Genomic DNA, 24,547 nt, shown 5'->3' with positions numbered 1-24,547 from the left:
CTCCGTTTACGAGCCGTGCTTCGAGAGCTCTTAAAGGGGGAGGCCTGTATTTGCATATACTTTTAGCACACTGGCAGCCGGCCCTGTTTCCCCATCTGCAATGGATTGTGGGTTTTTACGTCTCCAAAGAGTTTCCAATGTAGTAAAGCTACATAAGCAAGATTTCAGTTCATCAAGCTTTAAACCATCTGCGCTGGAAAAGATTGTGGCCTTAATGCACTCGTACACAAAAAGCTAATTCTAAAATAGGCACTCCAGGGGCTTAAAAAGTTTTCAGACGCTTACAGGGAGGTTAGATCTAATCTAAGCACACTACGCCACCAAGTAGTTCTGCTCATCCAAGACCTAAAGCAGAGACTGGAGAGGAGTGAGGGGACAGTGTTGAGAGGCAGGGTGGGAACTCTCTCTGCAGTTACTTGGCAGCCACTGGTAGTAATACAGATTTACTCTGCTGGGCTTGGCCCTGATTGGTTATTCAGTTTGGGCAATAGTTTTAGCAGTACGCTACAGGGATGGGCATCAAAGCTCTGACTCACAGGCTCTAGACTAGCCACAGTTAGTTCATTCAGCATTCAGATTAAAAAGGTGTAGGCCTTCAGAAGAGCCTGAGCAGATGCTATAATACAAAACCATTGTCCTGGATAATCTACTGTGTACCGGACATCGAAAGACTGGATGCAGAACATTTGCTGTAGTTACACTGCACATCAATTAACTTTTGATACCCGCTGATACATTGCTTATCTGCATTTACAGATAAGGATTTATTATATGACACACAATCGCCAGGATTTAAAAAATAGGATCTCAGCTTAGAAAGGTCCTGAACTCAATTTACATAAAACCTCATGGGAAAGACACGTGCGTGTAACTCATGATCTTAGAGATTCATGCTTTTGACCTCACCAATGTCACACTGAAAGGGAAGACAATATTTGAAAGGACACCAAGGTTGTTGAGGCAAAGAATGCGGTCCCTCAGATTCCAAGAAAACTATTTTAAAGTTTAAAGTTTAAATTAAACAATAGTGACTTTGTTTTGTTCCAGTGTGAATCATTATGTCAATATTGTATTTTCTACACTTTTCTAGGTAGTCATCACACTTCTGTAAACAAAATAGATAATTGCTTCAACATATTTTACAGTGGTGTGTCAGTGGTGTGTCTGAGTCGACACAGACATGCGCTTCTTTGTGTGTATATACAGTTGAAGTCGGAAGTTTACATACACTTAGGTTGGAGTCATTAAAACTTGTTTTTCAACCACTCCACAAATGTCTTGTTAAAAAACTATAGTTTTGGCAAGTCGGTTAGGACATCTACTTTGTGCATGACACAAGTAATTTTTCCAACAATTGTTTACAGACAGATTATTTCACTTATAATTAACTGTATCACAATTCCAGTGGGTCAGAAGTTTACATACACTAAGTTCACTGTGCCTTTAAACAGCTTGGAAAATTCCAGAAAACGATGTCATGGCTTTAGAAGCTTCTGATAGGCAAATTGACATAATTTGAGTCAATTGGAGGTGTACCTGTGGATGTATTTTAAGGCCTACCTTCAAACTCAGTGCCTTTTTGCTTGACATCATGGGAAAATCAAAAGAAATCAGCCAAGAAAAAAAATGGTAGACTTCCACAAGTCTGGTTCATCCTTGGGAGCAATTTCCAAATGCCTGAAGGTTCCACGTTCATCTGTACAAACAATAGTATACAAGTATAAACACCATGGGACCACGCAGCCGTCATACCACTCAGGAAGGAGACGCGTTCTGTCTCCTAGAGATGAACGTACTTTGGTGCGAAAAGTGCAAATCAATCCCAGAACAACAGCAAAGGACCTTGTGAAGATGCTGGAGGAAACAGGTACAAAATTATCTATATCCACAGTAAAACAAGTTCTATATCGACATTTACATTTGAGTCATTTAGCAGACGCTCTTATCCAGAGCGACTTACAGTTAGTGAGTGCATCATTTTTTTTTTTCATACTGGCCCCCCGTGGGAATCGAACCCATAACCCTGCCGTTGCAAGCGCCATGCTCTACCAACTGAGCTACACAAGGCCAATATATGTGGATATATTGAAGCAACATCTCAAGACATCAGTCAGGAAGTTAAAGCTTGGTTGCAAATGGGTCTTCCAAATGGACAATGACCCCAAGCATACTTCCAAAGTTGTGGCAAAATGGCTTATGGACAACAAAGTCAAGGTATTGGAGTGGCCATCACAAAGCCCTGACCTCAATCCTATAGAACATTTGTGGGCAGAACTGAAAAAGCGTGTGTGAGCAAGGAGGCCTACAAACCTGACTCAGTTACACCAGCTCTGTCAGGAGGAATGGGCCAAACTTCACCCAACTTATTGTGGGAAGCTTGTGGAAGGCTACTCAAAAAGTTTGACCCAATTTAAACAATTTAAAGGCAATGCTACCAAATACTAATTGAGTGTATGTAAACTTCTGATCCACTGGGAATGTAATGAAATAACTAAAAGCTGAAATAAATCATTCTCTGTACTATTATTATGACATTTCACATTCTTAAAATAAAGTGGCAATCCTAACTGACCTAAGGCAGGGAATTTTTACTAGAATTAAATGTCAGGAATTGTGAAAAACTGAGTTGAAATGTATTTGGTTAAGGTGTATGTAAACTTCCGACTTCAAATGTATGTGTGTGTCTGTGAAGTGTGTGTATGTGTGTGTGTATGAGTCAGTAAGTACCCACATACAGTACCATCTCTCAACTGTAAATTTGCTAAGAGCAGACACTTAAATCCTCCTCTATTCCGGCACATAAAAACACTCATTCCTGTTAAATGGCTCCAGAAATAGAAGAGAAAGCAATTCCAAATGTAATCAAAGTAGAACTAAAAGACCAGCCAGAAAAACGTAACACATAAATATTCCAGAGAGCATCTTTCCCCCTGATATTTCAAAAACCAGGAGATTACTTAGAGACCAGAGGTGGAGAGGGATGGAGGAGGGAAGGAGAGGTGAAGGAGAGGTGAAGATAACACAACAACCTTCTTCTTCCCACTTTGCTCTTACAGTGCCTTCAGAAAGTATTCACCTCCCTTGACTTTTTCGACATTTTGTTGTGTTACAGCCTGAATTTAAAATGTATTACATTGAGAGTTTTTGTCACTGGCCTACACACAATACCCCATTATGTCAAAGAGGAATTATATTTCCATTTTTTTTTTCAAATTAACTAAAAATGAAAAGCTGAAATGTCTTGTGTCAATAAGTATTCAACCCCTTAGTTATGGCAAGCCTAAATAAGTTCAGGAGTAAAAATTTGCTTAATGGCTCCTACAGTGAGGGAAAAAAGTATTTGATCCTCTGCTGATTTTGTACGTTTGCCCACTGACAAAGACATGATCAGTCTATATTTTGAATGGTAGGTTTATTTGAACAGTGAGAGACAGAATAACAACAACAAAAAATCCAGAAAAACGCATGTCAAAAATGTTATAAATTGATTTGCATTTTAATGAGGGAAATAAGTATTTGACCCCTCTGCAAAACATGACTTAGTACTTGGTGGCAAAACCCTTGTTGGCAATCACAGAGGTCAGACGTTTCTTGTAGTTGGCCACCAGGTTTGCACACATCTCAGGAGGGATTTTGTCCCACTCCTCTTTGCAGATCTTATCCAAGTCATTAAGGTTTCGAGGCTGACGTTTGGCAACTCGAACCTTCAGCTCCCTCCACAGATTTTCTATGGGATTAAGGTCTGGAGACTGGCTAGGCCACTCCAGGACCTTAATGTGCTTCTCCTTGAGCCACTCCTTTGTTGCCTTGGCCGTGTGTTTTGGGTCATTGTCATGCTGGAATACCCATCCACGACCCATTTTCAATGCCATGGCTGAGGGAAGGAGGTTCTCACCCAAGATTTGACGGTACATAGCCCCGTCCATCGTCCCTTTGATGCAGTGAAGTTGTCCTGTCCCCTTAGCAGAAAAACACCCCCAAAGCATAATGTTTCCACCTCCATGTTTGACGGTGGGGATGGTGTTCTTGGGGTCATAGGCAGCATTCCTCCTCCTCCAAACACGGCGAGTTGAGTTGATGCCAAAGAGCTCCATTTTGGTCTCATCCACGAGGTGAGATCTTGCATGGAGCCCCAGGCCGAGGGAGATTGACCGTTCTTTTGTGTTTCTTCCATTTGCGAATAATCGCACCAACTGTTGTCACCTTCTCACCAAGATGCTTGGCGATGGTCTTGTAGCCCATTCCAGCCTTGTGTAGGTCTACAATCTTGTCCCTGACATCCTTGGAGAGCTCTTTGGTCTTGGCCATGGTGGAGAGTTTGGAATCTGATTGATTGATTGCTTCTGTGGACAGGTGTATTTTATACAGGTAACAAACTGAGATTAGGAGCACTCCCTTTAAGAGTGTGCTCCTAATCTCAGCTCGTTACCTGTTTAAAAGACACCTGGGAGCCAGAAATCTTTCTGATTGAGAGGGGGTCAAATACTTATTTCCTTCATTAAAATGCAAATCAATTTATAACATTTTTGACATGCGTTTTTCTGGATTTTGTTGTTGTTATTCTGTCTCTCACTGTTCAAATAAACCTACCATTAAAATTATAGACTGATCATTTCTTTGTCAGTGGGCAAACGTACAAAATCAGCAGGGGATCGAATACTTTTTTCCCTCACTGTATAGGAGAAAACTTAGAATGGATCAACAACATTGTAGCTACTCCACAATACTAACCTAATTGACAGAGTGAAAAGAAGGAAGCCTGTACAGAATACAAATATTCCAAAACATGCATCCTGTTTGCAACAAGGCACTAAAGTAATATTGCAAAAAATTTAGCAAAGCAACTAACTTTTTGTCCTGAATACAAAGTGTTATGTTTGGGGCAAATCCAATATAACACAGTACCACTCTCCATATTTTCAAGCATAGTGCTGGCTACATCATGATATATGTATGCTTGTAATCATTAAGGACTGGGGAATTTTTCAGGATAAAAAAATACATGTAATGGAGCTAAGCACAGGCAAAAGTCTAGAGGAAATCTAGTTCAGTTTGCTTTCGAACAAGACACTGGGAGATGAATTCACCTTCAGCAGGACAATAACCTAAAACACAAGGCCAAATCTACACTGGAGTTGCATACCGAGAAGAAAGTGAAGTGGCCGAGTTATAGTTATGACTTAAATCTGCTTGAAGAAATCTAAGACCTGAAAAGGGTTCTCTAGCAATGATCAACAACCAATTTGACAGAGCTTGAATATTTTTTAAAAGAATAATGGGTAAATGTTGCCCAATCCATATGTGGAAAGCTCTTAGAGCTGGGTTTCCCAGACTCGGTCCTCGGGACCCCAAGGGGTGCACGTTTTGGTTTCTGCCCTAACACTACACAGCTGATTCAAATGATCAAAGCTTGATGATTTGTTGATTATTTGAATCAGCTATGTAGTGCTAGGGCAGAAACCAAAATGTGCACTCCTTGGGGTCCTGAGGACCGAGTCTGGGAAACCCAGTCTTAGAGACTTACCCAGAAAGACTCTGTAATCGCTGCTAAAGTTTTTTCTACAAAGTATTGATTCAGGGGTGTGAATACTTATGTAAATGAGATATTTCTGTATTTCATTTTCAATACATTTGCAACAATTTCTAAAAACATGTTTTCACATTTTCATTAAGGGGTATTGTGTGTTGATGGGTGTTTTTTATTTTTTATTAAATTTTTTATCCATTTAGAATTCAGGCTGTAACACAACAAAATGTGAAATAGGTCAAGGGGTATGAATACTTTCTGAAGGCACTGTAAATGAAAAACGCACGCACTCACTAACTGTAAGTCGCTCTGGATAAGAGCGTCTGCTAAATAACTAAAATGTAAATGTAAAAACCAGAAATACGACTGAAAGAATATACACAATAACGTCAGAACGAGCATGATCATTTATGAGCACACTAAACTAGTTGAAGAAGGGTGTTTACCAAAGCACTGTAATTTGTATTACAGATATATAATTTGGTCTTTGCATGAATTTTTATTTACACCCAACTGTGGTTGTCTTAATAAAAAAATAGATATGTCCCCTTTCACTCGCAAGACACATTACTTATCTATGTTTGTTTAACCTGAACTTCAACGTGAAAATCTGAAAGCTCTTCAACCAGAAAATCTGATTGTGCACTACCTCTTTTGCTTTACTCACCATCTCCACAAACACACTGTGGGCAATAACAACAGTGAATAAATGACTGCATTAGCGCAATTTATTTACGCATTTCAGAATCAATCAGAGCTAATGTAGCCTAAAACAATTAGTTCCATCCTCACATTATACAACCCTTTACAGTCCACTGGGCCAAAAGGGCCTGATCTTTTAACCCTGCTTGGTACTCATGCAATGTCTATCGCCAAGTTCTTAATTCTTTCAAAAAATGTCGTATTTAGTTCAACTTCAGACACAGTATATGACCTTTGTTTTTATATTTTTGTCTTGCCAAAACATAATCAATAGGTTATTCATACTATTTACATTTTGTCTGAATAAAATATGTAGCACTGTACAAAACATTGCTTTATGAACGTGGAGGGGGAAAAGGCTTAATAAAGTGCCAATCTATGCTCTAATTCTCTTAGGGCAGGAAGTAATTAAATGCATATTGAATGCATAGGTTATCTTGCTAAAGTCACCTAACCCTACAGTCAGCTAGCTCCGCAGTCTGCATACCTAACGCCATATGCAAATCAAAATCACACAATCTCTGCTTCCACTAGTTGGTCCTAAGTAGTAGCCACAGTATGTGCGTACCGTGCTGGCTGGAGCCCCAATGTGTAGAGCTGTGCCACTCTGTTAGGGCTGTGCTCCAGGTGTCTACAGAGGCCTCCTGTCTGTCTGGTCGCCTGACCCACACTGGCACCTTCCATATGTGCCCTTCCTTACACCTTCTGTCACTGTCACATTGCACACCCTGCGTCCTACGCTGGCTAGCCTGGCAGCCACTCTCTGCCCACTTCCCTCTACTACTGAATGCTGGACACGTTAGCAGCACTGAAGCACAACAGAGGAGTGGAAAATCCTCCCTTTATTCAGAGCTGTAGTTTAGAAGGCATGAATATAAAACCCAAGCATAAATTATTAATGGTGAGGAATTAACCTATGAAGAATCAAGAGTATCAAATTTGACGTTAATGGGCTATTTTCATTGTTTTAGCGTGCTTTCATTTAGTTTTGGTGGCATTGGACAATGTTTCTACACTGGATAGAGCATTAACATTTCTTGGCAGAGGTTTACCTGGCCTTACACCAGTGTTCCTCAGCGATGCCCATTGGAGCAGCCAAGCCATCCCTAGTGGCCTGGTTACAATTCATCCCTAGTGGCCTGGTTACAGTTAGTTGCTAGTGGCCAGGTTAAAGTTTATTCCTAGTGGCCTGGTTACAGTTCGTTCCTAGTGGTCTGGTTAAAGTTTGTTCCTAGTGGCCTGGTTACAGTTCGTTCCTAGTGGCCTGGTTAAAGTTTGTTCCTAGTGGCCTGGTTACAGTTTGTTCCTAGTGGCCTGGTTACAGTTTGTTCCTAGTGGCCTGGTTACAGTTTGTTCCTAGTGGCCTGGTTACAGTTCATTCCTAGTGGCCTGGTTGCAGTTCATTCTTAGTGACCTGGTTACAGTTAGTTCCTAGTGGCCTGGTTACAGTTCGCCCTGGTAATTTAGGGGATAATTAAGTGGTACATTTTCCCCAGCTGTATGATAGTGGTGCACCAGATTACAGCAGCGACCCTTGAGCTGAGTAATGGGATTCAGTCCCACAATGAGCTGCTCACCTGATAAGAAACCAATTCAGTCGGTCTCCTTCCTCCCTGTATTAGCAGCAGCTTCCCTGGCTCACCTTGGGCTAATGAAACGCCTAAACAAACATGTCCTCTACAATTTAATAGAGCTACACACGTTGTAGAACATAGTCAGAAGCATTGATGGGTATATGGACTATGGAGGTCTTATTAATTGACTGCAGAGCTCCATGGAAGTCCCAGGCAGAATGCTAATAGTTTTGATTGAGGGAGGAAGGAATATTGTTGCATCTACCACACGTACACTGCAACTATTGATAACCAGGGCAATCACTATTGAGCAAAATATGACTATCCTCGCACCTACTGTAGAATCAATGTGATTCACTGCCTGTAAGGCAACACAAAATGGGACACTATCATTGATCATCTATACCATTCATTATCTATTTTGTGAGTCACCCCCAAACACATATTTTGATTGGTGTAAAAGACTTCCCCGGTAGACATGACTGACATGGTGATAACAGTAATAACTCTCAGAACCACAACATTTATCGGTCACTCACTGAAAGCTCTGGTGTTGGGCTTGTGTGTGTTCCTCCTTTTAATCAAACAGCCCTTCAGTGTGTGTGTGCATGCGTGTGTGTCGGACCAGAGAAGTGAAGTGGACTTAGACTAGCGGTCCCAGTGAGATGTCAGGGATGTGTCTGATTAAACACTTAAAGGGGTGGTGGGATTTTAGCAACAATTTCCCTAGCAATGATGAGAGAGAGAGAGAGAGAGAGAGAGGGGGGGAGAGAGGGAGAGCGAGAGAGAGAGAGAGAGAGAGAGAGAGAGAGAGAGAGAGAGAGAGAGAGAGAGAGAGAGAGAGAGAGAGAGAGAGAGAGAGAGAGAGAGAGAGAGAGAGAGAGAGAGAAACCCCCATTAACCACTATGAAAGAAAGCTAAAGGCTAGCTTTGTCTTCAGCCATTTGTCACCTATAACCCCTAGCCACTCTACATGTGTGTGGGTGTTTTCTGTGCATTCCCACAGACTAGGGGTGTCATCCCAGCCCCAGAGCAGACAGCCAAAATAAACCATCGTTTTTTTTCTGAATAAGGCCTTGTTAAGGCTGCTCCGTGCCACACAACAGATGAATCACTAAAGCAATTTAACCTAGGCATGCATGTGCTAGGGGCTCTAATAGTATTACCAGAGGGTTGCAGACAGTATTCTGTGTCTGTTGGTGGACTGAGGCATCACTACTCATCTCAGGGCTTGTCTCATCACTTCCCTCCTCTCTTCGTCTCTTGTCCTAACTCATCAAGTCATCATCACACCTTTGTGTCTCACTAAAAACACTCCCACTCTGTTCTGCCGCCCCTCCTCTGCCACAGACATGCTGCCTCAGGGTCACATCAAATTACCTCTCTCTCACCCTCTCCCTATCTTCACTCTCCCTACCTCTCTCTTCTCTCAATTTCTTTCTGTCTTTCTCTCTCTCTTTCTCTCTCTCTCTCTCCCTCTTTTCATTGTAAATATTATGGAAAACATTGCGTTGATCATCTCTTTTCAATATTTGATGGAGGAGAAAAGCTGATCATTAGTGAATAGTTTGGTTGTGACTCATCATTATGAGGATTTCTGGGCTATTTATCAAGGCCAAAATCAGAACACTTTCCACATAATAAGAGTGTGTGGGAATTAGTCATATCCTCACAAAACAAGCTTCACTTTATTATGTGACTGACTCTACAGTATGACATGAAATACTGCACTATTAGGCAACCATGCACGTCCTCAGTCACAGGAACACTGTTGATGAGCATAACAGAGCGTAGTTGGTGTTATGTGCAATGTGTTGATTGGGGGTGGTGAATGAGAACTTACCCTCGTCTCCTCACACCCTGTTTGTTTACCCCTCGTCAACAAGTCCTAGCAGCCGAGGACGGGAGTCGTTCACATGAGAGGAACACTTTCACGCCAGTCACATCCAATTTACTTATTTGTTTCTTTCAAGCCCCCAGCACATAGCTTTAGGTTCCAAACGTGTCTGATTAACTAAAATACACACACACTCACACCCACGCACACACACTCACGCACACACTCAAACTGAAGCACACATGCACACTTTCTCTCTGTATAGTAAGGGGGAGGTACGGGGCCGGCTCTGCTAATTAGGGGTGACATGATGTTTATGTAACCTCCAAACCTCCCAAACCAGACGCAATTACGGGCCCCTGGTCCCACTGACCCCGGCCCCAGCCCACTGTGGAACCACACAGCACTGCCCCGCTGTCCCAGGCAGGACCCAGGCTGGTCACAGGGCAGGGGGAGTGAGCCAGAGTTCAGTTTCTTTAACAGCTCTCTCTGATGGGAGCCCTGGAGCTGTAATACGATGTGACGGCCACTTCAGTGCAGAGCCCCCCAATTTCCGCCAGGACTCCATGGCAGGGGGAGGGGGAGAAGGCTGGGGCAGGGGTGGCAGACTTATTGTGGCCCAGTGAGGGAGAGTTAAGGCAGGGGCCTCATTAGAAGGCTTTACTGCACTCTGAGGCCCTCATTACTCCCCCGCCCCCACACACTAACCACTTACTTCAAAACACACCATCAAAAAGAGATGGTTCTTTCAATTCAAGCATCCAAGTTATATTAATAACTCAGAGATACGTTTTTAAGCATTATTATTTGACTGACTCTAACGGATGCAACCTACTAGTATTGCATGCTGCTTTAAAAACAAATCTGATTCAAATGTGTTGAAATGTGCTGTATGAGGCCCATATACTGTATTCCACACTTCAGAACTGTATCCCACAGAATGCATAACTGTTTCTTCCTTTTCACTGCATTTTATCTTATCTTACTTTTCTCAAACTTCCTCGCTTGAATCATAGTGAGTCACATCCACGTAAGAACTTCAGTTGGAAGTAAAGGAGGGATAAGTTTTATATGTCCACTTTATTAATCCACAGTAACACAGGGCCTTGGGGAGCTCAGACATAGAAGGCCAGTCAGATGAGAGATGACAGGCGCTTACTCATACTGCCAACAGGACACAAAGCCCTGGCGTAGATAAAGCCTGTAGCCCGTTTCCCTGCTCATCAGTGCTCAGGCAGAACAGCCTGGCACATCAAATAATGCGTCTCATACAGACAATTAAAGAGCAAATCAATTCTGCTAGTTGGATTAAATAATGGAGGCGCAGCCATCTACAACCATAAAGCACACAGTGGAAAACATGCACAGCTACCATAGTTACAGGAGACAGCCATTGATTGGAGCATGTTTCTCCAAGATCCCACAGATGAAAAAGTTAGGCCAATCACAAACAGACCTGTTTTTCATTAGAGGTTATTATTCACTGAAAAGGCAGTGGCCTCTTACTAATCTTCCCATTACTATTTTGGATGCAGTTTACAAGGTAGCTAGTAGAACTAAGTGGCTGGATGAAGCAAGGGCCTGAGATGTTAGGACTGTAATAACCACGCAGCAGTCAGGGGAGACAGGAGTGAGAGTAGTGCTCACTACGCTGAGCTACTCTGTCTGAGAGCCCTGATGAGGTCACACTGAGGACCAACAGGCCATCAAACCCTGGCTGTGACATCATCAACAATCCCCTCACTCCTGTTTTAGAACAAATCTGCATACTTACATCACACTAGAGGAACATGAAACTGTGTCATTGTGTGTGTGTGTGTGTGAGAGTGTGTGTGGGTGTGTGTGCGTGTGTGCCTGCGAGAGAGACAGAGAGAGCATAAGGAAGAGTGTACTCACCAGCCTGGTTGGTTGTGATGTTAACGGAGGAGTACTGTGGTGAGTAGGGGCTCTGCTCGGAGACCCCATTGACGGCCTGCACTTCGAAGGTGTACTGTGTGTGGGCCAGCAGGTCACTGATGTAAACACGGGGCTCTGTCAGACCCAGCTGGCGGGGTACAAACTGGACGTTGTCCCCACATCGTGTGCAGCCTCCCCGGCCCCCTCCACAGCTCTTACAGATGATGTTGAAGACCACATCCTCACGACCCCCCGACTCCCTAGGAGGCTGCCACTCCAGCATCAGAGATGTCTCGTTCACGATAGACAGAACGTTCTGAGGAGCCGACGGCACCGCTGGAGAAACACAGACAATAGACAGTCAACTGGGACAGTTTCTGTTTGGAATATGAGAAGCATTTAGAGTACCGTAGTCTCATACACTACATGACCAAAAGTATGTGGTCGCCTGCTCATCGAACATCTCATTCCAAACTCATGGGCATTAATATGGAGTTGGTCCCCCCTTTGCTGCTATAACAGCCTACACTCTTTTGGGGAAGGCTTTCCACTAGATGTCGGAACATTGCTGCGGGGACTTGCTTCCATTCAACCACAAGCGCATTAGTGAGGTCGGGCACTGATGTTGGGCAATTAGGCCTGGCTCGCAATCGGAGTTCCAATTAATCCCAAAGGTGTTCGATGGGGTTGAGGTCAGGGATCTGTGCATGCCAGTCAAGTTCTTCCACACTGATCTCGACAAACCATTTCTGTATGGACCTCGCTTTGTGCACGAGGGCATCGTCATGCTTAAACAGGAAAGGGCCTTCCCCAAACTGTTGCCACAAAGTTGGAAGCACAGAATCGTTTAGAATGTCATTGTATGCTGTAGCATTAAGATTTCCCTTCACTGGAACTCAGGGGCCTAGCCCGAACCATGAAAAACAGCCCCAGACCATAATTCCAACTCCACCAAACATTACAGTTGGCACTATGCATTCGGTCAGGTAGCGTTCTCCTGGCATCTGCCAAACCCAGATTTGTCCGTCGGACTGCCAGATGGTGAAGCGTGATTCATCACTCCAGAGAACACGTTTCCACTGCTCCAGAGCCCAATGGCGGTGAGCTTTACACCACTCCAACCGACGGTTGGCATTGCGCATGGTAATCTTAGGCTTGTGTACGGCTGCTCGTCCATGGAAACCCATTTCATGAAGCTCCAGACAATCAGTTATTGTGCTGACGTTGCTCCAGAGAGAGTTTGGAACTCGTTAGTGAGTGCTGCAACTGAGGACAGACTATTTTTATGTGCTACGTGCTTCAGCACTCGGCGGTCCCGTTTTGTGAGCTTGTGTTGCCTTCCACTTTGCGGCTGAGCCGTTGTTGCTCCTAGACGTTTCCACTTCACAATAACAGCACTTACAGTTGAAATTTGACGAACTGACTTGTTGGAAAGGTGGCATCCTATGACGGTGTCACGTTGAAAGTCCCTGAGCTCTTCAGTAAGGCCATTCTACTGCCAATGTTTGTCTATGAAGAGTGCATGGCTGTGTGCTCGATTTTATACACCTGTCAGCAATGGGTGTGGCTGAAATAGCCGAATCCACTAATTTGAAGGGGTGTCCACATACTTTTGTATATATAGTGTATGTGGAGTGTGGTTTACCTACCTACAGACTTAAGGTGTAAGAAAAACAAATGGACTCAAAGTACTCTAGTTAGTTCAAAATAACTACTTCATGACATTTCAGTCAGATGTTGGCAGGGGAATTAAGTGTCTTGTGTCCTTGGAGTTCTTGGGGGTAGGAATACCAGATGTAGTATCACTCTACTCAAATAACCCCTTCGCTGGAGGAGAGAGAACCCACACGCCCACAAATACAGTACAGTCTCTTTGAGGTCTTTGCCTGGTATGCTCAACTAAATCCTTCCCCCAGGAAGTCCGTTTAAACACACTGGACTTCAACATGAAGATAAGATGACTTTTCATGTCCATGTTGGCACATATTTGTTTCAATCTGTTGGTTATGTATAGCAGAGCATCATATAGAAGTACTGCAGGACAGAGAAAGTGACTGTTCCTCATACACAACCACTACGTATAGAGGCATTACTGGTTGAAAGTAACATTCCCCATGGCATCACATTTGACTGACAGCCCAAACAAACACACAATGAGTACTGTTGATCTTTTACGGGCATGTGCAGCTAATTAGGGAGGATGCCCTCTCCAGGGCTAATGAGATAAACAACAAAATTCCCCCAGCCCACAAACTCCTAAACCTGAATTGATCACTTATTTAACCGCCCTTTTAATTGGCTCCCATTAAGAGACCTCCAGGCCTGGAGCAGTGCCCATCGAGGCCCTCTGTGTGTCTCTCTCTCTCACGCAAAACAGCCTCCTAAACATCATCTCCTTCCTGGGGAGGGCTGGAATGGACGGCTAATGGCCCCTGTTAGCTCGAGGGCCACTCAGATGGGCCCGTTTCCCTCCTTTAATCAGCCCGGGCCCGCTGCGTTTAATACCAGCGACGTGACGCTGCTTTCTCATTCATAACAGCTGCTCTGCTCCCAGAGCCGGGCTTATGCAAATCTCCTTTGTTGGAAGCTCTCAAATATTTCTGTCCCTTCCCCTTTCACAGAGGAGGGAAGGAGAAAAAAAACAGCCACAGTGGTGAAAGGAGCTGGCTCTCTCTTCTTCTCTTCTCTCTCTCTCTCTTCTTCTCTTCTCTCTCTCTCTCTCTCTCTCTCTTCTCTTCTTCTCTTCCCTCTCTCTCTCTCTCTCTCTCTCACTCTTCTCTTCCCTCTCTCTCTCTCTCTCTCTCTCTCTCTCTCTCTCTCTCTCTCTCTCTCCCCCTTATTATTTTCTTAGCACACTATATATACTGCATATTCCTCTCTCTCCCGCTCTGTGTTCATGTCTTCCTCTTAATCTTTATCCCGCCTGTGTTCTCTTTCTCTTTTCTTAGCCCCTCCGTCAACCACAAATTCTAATTCAAATGGCTTCATTGGCATGACAAGAGGAATCTTGGCCCAGTCTATTCTCCCTGCCTGTCCCGCTACAATGCTGCATGGCCTGGCCCAGTAACCTCTGCTTTGGCTGAGGGCAGCAGGGCACAGTGATGTGAGGAGGGGAAGCTGGCCTGTGTGTGTTGGGCCAGACCTGTTGGCATGGGCTCTATGAGCATGTCAGTGCTGGGTGTATGTGAGGGACTGCTCTCTGACAGGCCTCCTCTGTTTCTGCTCAGAGAGGCTCTTGTGTCCTTTGATCTTTGATTCCTCTCAGTTCCTCAGGACCAGGGTGTGAAATTAAAAGAGTGTGTTTGTGTGTGTGTCTGTGTGTGTGTGTGTGTGTGTGTGTGTGTGTGTGTGTGTGTGTGTGTGTGTGTGTGTGTGTGTGTGTGTGTGTGTGTGTGTGTGTGTGTGTGTGTGTGTGTGTGTGTGTGTGTGTGTGTGTGTGTGTGTGTGTGTGTGTGTGTGTGTGTGTGTGTGTGTGTGTGTGTGTGTGTGTGTGTGTGCGTTTGGTCGATAGTACATACTTGTGCAGGGCATCTGGAAGGGATCTGAGTCTGAGCGATAGTAACCATTGCGGCACACACAGTTAGTGGCTCCTTCGTTGGTGGTGCGGCTGTTGATTGGACACTGCATGCAGGATACATCACCCTGTATAGGCTTGAAGAAGCCCGATGGACAAGCTGGGGAAAAAAACAGAAGAGAGAGAGATGAGATATGAACATATAGCCATTGACATATTTCATGTTTGGTCAGTTTTATTCCCTGTTTGGCTTCATCTCACTTTACGAGACATGCGGTCCAGCAACCACAATGCAAAAGACACATAAACACAGAACAAAGAGTCAGAGCATAAATATACATTAGTGCATCCTCCTCGCATGTGAGGGTTTCTCTGTGGGGATGACAACATGGTATGTACAGTACTGTGTTTTACTTTCATAATTCATTGTGCTCACAGCGCACTAGTTGCCTGAGATCCTCTGGAGTGGTCTACTTCCTGTTAAGTGCTCTTTAAAGGTCCTCTACTCTCGCTGGGAGAGTGGGAGGAAAACTTACAGCCATGGATAGGGATGATGAGGATCACACACTACTGCATCAAAACTGTGTGTGTGTGTTTGTGTGTGTGTGTGTGTGTGTGTGTGTGTGTGTGTGTGTGCGTGTGCATGTAAAAAGCAGTCAAGCACTACCATTTACAGTGAAACATCCTTACCTCAGCCACCCCCGCCACACATACACACACACACACACACACACACACACACACACACACACACATACACACACACGCACACACACACACACACACACACACACACACACACACGCACACTGTGGAACCCTTCCCAGAATGCACAGCAGCCCCTGCTCAAGCACCATGTCAAGAGCTGTTTTTGTACTTGGGCCAAACCAGCTGAGGTTGGTTTAGCTTGAGATAATCACCACCCACCTCCCTCCCTGTCTCCCCATCCGTAAGAGGAGGAAATGGAGTGGTGTGGGGACTCGCTACGAGCTAAAGCCACACATGAAAAATTCACACACAGGAGGTGCCACACTTATGAATGACCTTCACAGAGTTATGAATGTCCTTATACTAATGCTACCTGAGAACGATCCCTGTGATACATTATGCAACATTGGGATTGCAAAAAAAAACATCTAGAGGGATCCTTATCCTGTTGAATACTCTGCACCATATCCCATCTCACAAACCCCCACTATGTTCCATATCTAGGAATAATAAAACCGTCATTTCCCTATCATCCCTGGTCTGAGCTGCCAATTACAGATGGATTAAAGTGTGTGCCATATGGAAACGTCTGCAGCTGGAACTTTATTTGGAGAAGGTCAAATCACAAGGCAGGATAAATCCAGGTTCAATCCCACTGTTTATACTAGGAAGATAGATACCATTGCCCAGTGATCATGCTGGAACACCATGTTGGAGCAGGATTACTGCTCTTTTCCAATTCCAACTCCCCACAAACTCCCTGTAAAACACATCTCAATCATCATCCTCCGTCCAAAACTGTTGCACACACTATAGCACTGCTGTGCTTTAGTAACCCAATCCCTGGCCCTGTCCCTTGTCCATCAAACTCAGATTCCTTAGAAAAAAGTGTCTCACACACACACACACACACACACACACACACACACACACACACACACACACACACACACACACACACACAGAGGACAATGTTCAGTGAGGCTGATGCATCCTGTAGAAAGATCATAGTCATAAATGTCAGTCGCAGGAAGCAGTATTGGGGATAAAATCTGATCAAGCTCTTCAATAAATATTAGTCTCAACATATTTTTCTTCTCCTGTGATTGATGGGGGAAATCAACCTGGTACAGAGTAAAACATGATGCCGGCACATTCACACTGCCAGTCACCAGAGTCACTGAATGAGGTCCCAGCTACAGATCTGTGGATTGGGACTGAGACTAAAGAACACAGTGGTCTATGGCAGTGAAGAGCTCAGAGGAGCGCTACCAAAGACAACAGCAGAAAGAACCAGCGAGAGGGAAAGGAGAAGGGGTGGAGCAGAGGAGAGAAAAAGAGAAAAACAGTAGGCGGTGCTTAGGATTGAGTGAATGGGTGTTTAGGCCAAGCATTCTGTATATGGAAGAGGGAGTTGGGAAGGGGGCGCAGTGTCAACAACTAGGCCTATTGTCTATTGTTTGGTATCCGGATATGGCCAGGTATGGCTTTTTCTGTCCTTACTGTTCCTACTATCCTGTAGCATCCATGACAGACAGACAGAGAGACAGACAGACCAACAGGCCGGGCTGGTGGGGAGGAATTCCACCAGTCTTTCAGGAGGCTGTGTTAGAGGGCTGAGGAGCTGCTTGGTGTCAGATGTAGCCTGCAGACGAGAACACAGCTCTGATTAAAAAGCAAATCAGCGCTTTGATTCCCTCCTCACTCAGATTGGTACTGTTGAGCTGTTTGATCACAATCTCCCTCGACTCCCTCAGTCAACATGCAAGGATGTAGCTTACAACTCTGGCAAGGAGAGGTAATTATGAGGGGAATATTCATTGCTGTAGTTTTATTTTCCCTCCTCTCTTTTATTCTTTTTAAATATATGTCTCTATTAATATCCTTAAATAAATAAGCACGTTTTCTCAGCTCTCTGGATTTTGACAGAAGTGATGAAACACTGCATTAAGTCAAGAAGAAAAGGCGCACAGAAACATTCTAATGGAATTTATAAACACTTCGGATTTAATTTAGTGGCAGCCATGTCAAAGGGTCCAGATCACCTCAAAGCGGTTCCAGGCACACGCCAGGAAAGGAAAGGCTTGGCTGTCACATCTCAATGACTGCTGTTCTCTGGAGCAAAGGCAACACAGTGACTGGCTAGAGCCCAACCCTTTCTGTGTTATGACCTTTAATAACACGTCCTGACATAAAGAATTTAATTGGGAGTACTGTTGACTCACTGTATAAAAAGGGTATTGTGAGAGGTAAATCCTCGTGCCAGGGAGCCAGTCAGGTTTTACAGCAGGTAATTTGCTGGTTGTTTCAAAGGCTTCCTGGAAGTTTCAGACAGGCAGATTTATGTTAATGGAAAGAAGGAACCTGCAGCTCAGAGCCACTGTGTCCAGCCTAGTCTGTGTGAAAAGGTGGGGCTCCATTGTTTTCAGTGGCAGTGCTGATGATGAAGCCAGCCACTCTACTGGAAGCATTCTGAGCTGACAGTGCATCTGGCTTCTCCAGCTCAGTTTGAACACACACATATAGAGACACACGCACGTACGCACAAGCACACACACACACGTACACGTACAGACACATACAGTACATGCACATACAAGCACACAAACGCACAGACGCACACGCACGCACACGCACACACACACACACACACACACACACACACACACACACACACACACACGTACACACACACACACAGACACACACAGAAATACATGCAGGCAGCACAGCAGCAGAATGGTGTGCCCAGACAGCCAGGAAGAACCCAAACAAAGGCTGTGCATTTGACATTTCCATCATGGTTGTCTGAGCTGTGCAGTGCCTCACCATGGCCATGGAATCATCTGGCTGATAACAGCCACTAATCCAGCCAGAGGCATGTCTATTGAGAGAAACCCATGACCTGTTCCACACCTCCCCGTCCCCCCGTCCCCCAGCAACCCCGCCCGACAGAGAGGTCCTTTGTCCACACCCCCCACCCCCTCTCCTGTTTCCCCATTCCTCCTATTCAGCTGCTTCAAAATCCCCCCCCAAAATGCTGAATTTAATGAAAGCAGCATTAAAAAGAGACAAGGGAAAGAAAGGGGTAAGGTGTGTGTGTGCGTGCTTGCGTGTGTGAGTGTTCATTACGTGTGTGTGTGAAAGAGAAAAGGCTGGAGGGGAAAGAACTGGAGGTGTGAGGTTTTGTTAGCGCAGCAGAAAAAAGTGCTGAAAGCTGTGAAAACGGGCAGGACGTTTCCTATTGTCACAGAGAGAGAGGGCCACTGTAGGGAGCAACGGGCTTGGTATCATGGCACTTCTGCTCTCTGTCTACTGTATAAACTATTTGGATGAATCACTGGGAAATAGAGATCAGATGTTATCCCTTAATAAGGATAGACCATAAAGAGAGAGGGGCTGTTTTGTGCCATACTCACTGTCCCACGAGGGAGCCAATCAGATCCAAATTAGATGAGCAAAAACTGTTAAAGCTATAATATGGACAGCTTGCAAATATTAACACTAGTACTGTTCTGAATCCTAAGATGTTTACTCTGCAGTGGTCACATGTGAGGAGAAGCCAACCTTGTGATGGGCCAGCCAGCTGGGCCAGCCATGGCCACAGGTTAACCTAAGGAGAGCATCCATAGTGTAGGTAGGGGGTGTAAGTAAAGCCAGTCTGTCCCCTTCATGCCGACCCTTCCATAGGGAACACACTTCTATTTGGCTGAGCAGTGACACACAGGGCTCCAGAATTCAATTAGGGCCTGGGCCGTGCCAGCTAATTCAATCAGGGCGGTGTGAAAGCAATTAGATGACTGGCATTCGCTTCACCCCACACACGGGCACAAATGAGATATTCACTACCCTCTCTAGGTTTCCCTGTCTGATGCAATTAGCATGCCTGTATCTCTGCATGGCTCGCACTGGGGAGCAGGGTGTGAGGGTGACCAATGACCTACTGGGCGTAAATTAAGCTTCTATCCACCTCGGACGCCCTCCTGCACTACTAAGGAGAGGAGAGAGCTGGACTTCTCAGTGATTCAGAGCCTGGGGTCAGAACAGCAGCCTTCACTGGTTGTGCAGTTCCCTCAAGGCCCAGTGAGTGATGTCTGCTTTCATCTTACATTATATCCGTGTGTGAAGACTGCATATGTATGTAGGTCTATGTTGTCGTTGTGTATTAATTATGTATGAATGTGTGTGTATGTGTGTGTATCTGCAGAAGGATCTGGCAGGTGGGAGGTGACTCATCGTCAGTGCCCCTGCTCTAAGCCATGTCTCCTCTACAGTTGTCAGTGAGCTCTCCTCAGACAGCATCCAGCCCAAACCCACCCAGCGGGCGCCATGGAGACAGATTAGGTGCTACGGCGGAGCCCGTGTGAGCGGTAGATTAGTAGGAAATGTGTGAGACACCTGGGAAATGGCCTCTTAACAGCTGGAGAAGGGAGGGCCCAGGCTCACAACACAGACTAGAAAGCTGGCACATGTCCCAACACACACACGCACACACGCACACACACACACACACACCCACACACCCACACACACACACACACACACACACACACACACACACACACACACACACACACACACACACACAATGCTGACAGCATGCATTTATAAACAACCCCTGGCCACAGTCCAGAGGACAATTTAAGCTATCTATACATCTCCTAGGTGCCAAATACCAGGCTCAGATGTACTCTGTACCCCAGTGTCAGTATCAGAGGTTTCTCTCACTGGGGCACAGAGTACATGAGTATGGCACAAAACAACCCTCAGTATAACTGTGCTATGGGTTAGCGTTCAAGGACAAAAGGCACATGGGACAGGTCAACATAGCAGCGCACTAAAAAAATAATCTGTTGGTGGATTAAAGGTGTTGTAACCTGATAACAGCAGTAAAGTTATTTCCAGAAACCCAATGTCCTCATTCATTATCCCCATTCATTACACGTAAGATGCAAACACAAACCAACACATACCTCTGCACACCCTTAGACCCTCTCCCCATACTGTATTGTCACATGTGGCAAACATTATCTGTCTCATTCAAACGACATATCCATAGTGTTCCTTGAGTTGGAACACAGCGCAGTCATAATGATCATCAGGTCATAAATACCCCAAAAATGTATAATCAGCAAAGGGAAAAGTGTCTTAACCACAGTATTTCCATAGTGTCTGATAACTACCATGTGTCAATAGAAGGGGGAACAAGATGAAAGGGAGAATCTCTGGAGCCATACATGCAGCACAGTAATAATGTCTGGAATTTTCACTGCTGCTTTTTTTTCCCTTCCTCATTTTTTTCCACACTGAGAAAAGAAACAGAAATGGGGTATGGTAAAATTACAGGCATTTGAGCCGACACAAAAAATTGTGAAGGGTCATTTCATGCAGGCAGATCACTTCACAGCTTGCTCTCTGGAGGGTCCAGGGGGCCAATCAGGTTGGAGGTAGACCCCCGGGCCCCGGCCTCAGTATATAGGGCTGCAGATGGTTGGGGTGTGGCCAGAGAGAGTCAGGCAGACCCCTGTAAGAGAATTAATCTCCATTAAAGATGCCCTGTCAACCTCAACCTGCTACGTCTCCTGCCTGCAGTCACAGGAGCTACCTCTGAAACTCCCCTTATCTCCCTACTGATGATTAGGATGATCACAAGAAATAGCAAAACAGGAAGATACATACAGTTTATGCACTAAATAGCCTGTAGAGATGACCATTGTCAAGCATACAAAAACCCATATTTGTCACATTGAGTTACACAATGATACGTCAAGTGGAATGTAGGTGTTATTACTCCCCAACTAAAGAGAAAACAAATTATACATCATTATGGAATGACTCCAAGATGGCGTAGCAGTGCGGTCGTGTTCTTTGTTGTGTGTCCGTGTAAATAGCCTGTTTTAAAAAAAAAAAAATGTATTTGTCGTACATATTTCCCTATCACACTTTTCATCCTTCTACTCATCATCTCTTGCACATCTATCATTCCAGTGTTAATACTAATTGTAATTATTTTGCACTATGGCCAATTTATTGCCTTACCTCCATAACTTGCTACCTTTGCACACACTGTATATATATTTCCTGTGGTATTTTTGACTTTATGTTTTGTTTTACCCCATATGTAACTCTGTGTTGTTGTTTTTATCGCACTGCTTTGCTTTATCTTGGCCAGGTCGCAGTTGTAAATGAGAACTTGTTCTCAACTGGCTTACCTGTTAAATAAAGGTGAAAAAATAAATAAAAATAAATAACATTATCGTCACTGATGTTATCAGTGGTAAGGAGGACAAAAGAGACTGCTCCTATCTTTATCCACACCAGGCCTTTCAGACAGGTGCTAACAGGAGCTAATGTATTCATCATCTCTACTGGCTTTGTACTGCAACGCTTCACACTGTGAATGGTTTACATAAAGCACATACCTGTATCTCCCAGACTGATTCAACGTGGCACTGCAACAGGACACATGGCCATGGTGGCTATTGTACTGGGAGTGTTACAGTGATCCAGGATGGGGAGAAAAAAATGACTTTCTCCATCAGCACTTAAATGGGCATCCTCTGTTGAGAATTTGAGACGTAAGGGCCTAGTAGGAAATGGGACGATGTACTGTAGAAGTGATCCCATGTCAGAATCTCTCCTGTCATTGTGAGGGGGACAAAGGACATCACCCCCTCCCATGGGAACAGCTTACCTGCCAAACCTCAGGACACACCCAATAACATGGGGATTAGGGTTGTATAAAGCACTTGGTCATGACATTACCCCCTTATTGGAACATTCATATCTTGGATAATGAAATTATGCTTTTTGCTTTATGAAATGTATTGCGCCTCTGGGATAGGGGGAAGGGAGGGCAGACAGCACACACACACACACACACACACATACACACACACACACACACACACACAAATACACACAAACACAAACACAAACACAAACACACACCATGCTGTGATTCATAGGTTTATTTTAGGGAGTGTGTGTGTCTCCACTAAACCATCCATATCAATGTGTTTGGAGTCTTTATGAGTTTTGACGGCGACTGTCAGAGCCCTGGCCCCTAATCTCCCAAATGTACCCTTTTCTCAAGGACAGGCTGTTGCCTGGGAAACAGGAGTTCCTACCATGGAGCACCTCACTGTTCCGCATGCTGCACCCAGAGCTTCGAGCTGTGATCAGACACTGTCTATAACAGTAGGAGGAGGTGGGAGGGGAGGAGAAGAAAGAGGAGGAGGAGATGGAGCACCTCCTGCAGACAACCAGGGTGTTAAAGTGGAACTGACAGCGTTTTAGCAACATTAAATAGTATTAACATTTGTTCATATACACCCCCAGGAAGAATATTATGCATTTTTTGTCATTTTCTGACAAGCAAGCACTCATTTTCACATTTTCATACATTCATAGAATGTTTTGGAATGACGTAGAGTAAGGCATGTGAAAGTTCTATAGTTATATAGAGTGGGAAAGCGGTCGTGCGTTTGGACAATTAATAGACACTGCAGTAAATAAAACCTAATAAAAATATCTGTCTTGTCCAGGACCGGAGTCTACACAGTGTGCCATAGCCAATCAGAGTTACAATAGGCCTATATGCAAATAAGCCATTTGCAACACAGGCAGTGTTGCCAACAATATTTAGCAAGTTTTTAGACCCCTCTAGTGACTTTTATTGGTAAAATATTCTAGCGACAAATTCAGCTACTTACACGAGCCTCCCATCATTCAATTTGAACTGGACTGTGTATTTACAGGCAGTAGCAACAGCGCAACTTTAGATTATTAGAAAGCATTCACCAAAAGCCACAAATACACCTGAATGGATTTCTGCAAATATGTAAATACCACGGGAGTCCTCTTACATGTGGGAACTTTCCAGTCCTATTGATCAAACAACCATGAAAGGCTAACTCTCTCTCAGTTGCCTATGCACATCAACAACAACAAAATCAACAACTAATGTTAGCCAAAGTGTCAGAGTGTGTTGATGTGGATGCGGTGGTAGAGTCAAGCGCAGGACACAGAGGGTAAGTCAAAACGACTTTACTATCACTTGAAAAATAGAATACAAAATAAACGGCCTCAAAACACTGGAGGCGAACAATTACGCGCAGTGCGTAAAACACGAAGAGTCAAAATACGCGGAGTGCGTAAACAACTACATGGAGCCAAGGCACCGAACCTATCTAAACACGACAGGTGGAAAAAAACATAGAAAATCACACATAGAAAATCCACACCCTGGCTCAACATATAAGAGTCCCCAGAGCCAGGGCGTGACACAACGTGAGATAAGCTCAAATCTAACGAGGGAACAGTAGATAAACCCTCTCAAAGTTGACCGTCAAAATTGCACTGATAAACGATGTGGAATAGTAGTCTGCTTGCCCTTCTGCAGCTTGCCTGCCAATGCATGCTTGTCCTAACCCACATTTTGACAACTGAATGGGAACTTGCCTGCCTACCTGCCCATCTGATCGATGCCATATACATTTGATTGACAACTAAGAGACATGCTAACTGTGGATAACTGTCGTTCAAGTTCAGCAAAACTAGCTAGCAAAGTGATTCAAATGTCTTGCAAGCTAACCAAAATTACCTACATCTCTAGATGTAGCCACAGAAAAACGATTTGGGGGGGGGGAAAGTCAGCCACTTACTCACTCGTCCAATGACAACATCCTCCCAGCAGCAGCTAACATTAGGCTCCGTTTTTTTTAGCTTGCTAAATAAATAGCTGCATAAATAGATAAGCTAGCCCATTAGCAACGTTATGACTGACT

At 44.4% G+C, this 24,547-nt stretch overlaps 1 protein-coding gene across 8 annotated transcripts in view; it reads right to left on the bottom strand.

Moving 5' to 3' along the window:
- LOC311134228 (ephrin type-B receptor 2) overlaps positions 1-24,547 on the bottom strand; it is a 172,211-nt gene that overhangs the window by 25,777 nt on the left and 121,887 nt on the right. For all 8 annotated transcript variants that reach the window (XM_084167837.1, XM_084167840.1, XM_084167839.1 and 5 more), the window contains exons 4-5: positions 15,055-15,210; positions 11,537-11,872 (exon numbers count right to left, since the gene is read on the bottom strand). In XM_084167837.1, the coding sequence (XP_084023963.1) occupies positions 11,537-11,872; positions 15,055-15,210 (492 nt within the window). The remainder of the gene's footprint in view (positions 1-11,536; positions 11,873-15,054; positions 15,211-24,547) is intronic.

This window comes from Coregonus lavaretus, assembly GCF_964263955.1.
Source record: "Coregonus lavaretus genome assembly, chromosome: 8".
NCBI lineage: Eukaryota > Metazoa > Chordata > Actinopteri > Salmoniformes > Salmonidae > Coregonus > Coregonus lavaretus.
The sequence above is the reverse complement of the archived record's forward strand: the minus strand, read 5'-3'. Positions and strand labels throughout refer to the sequence as shown.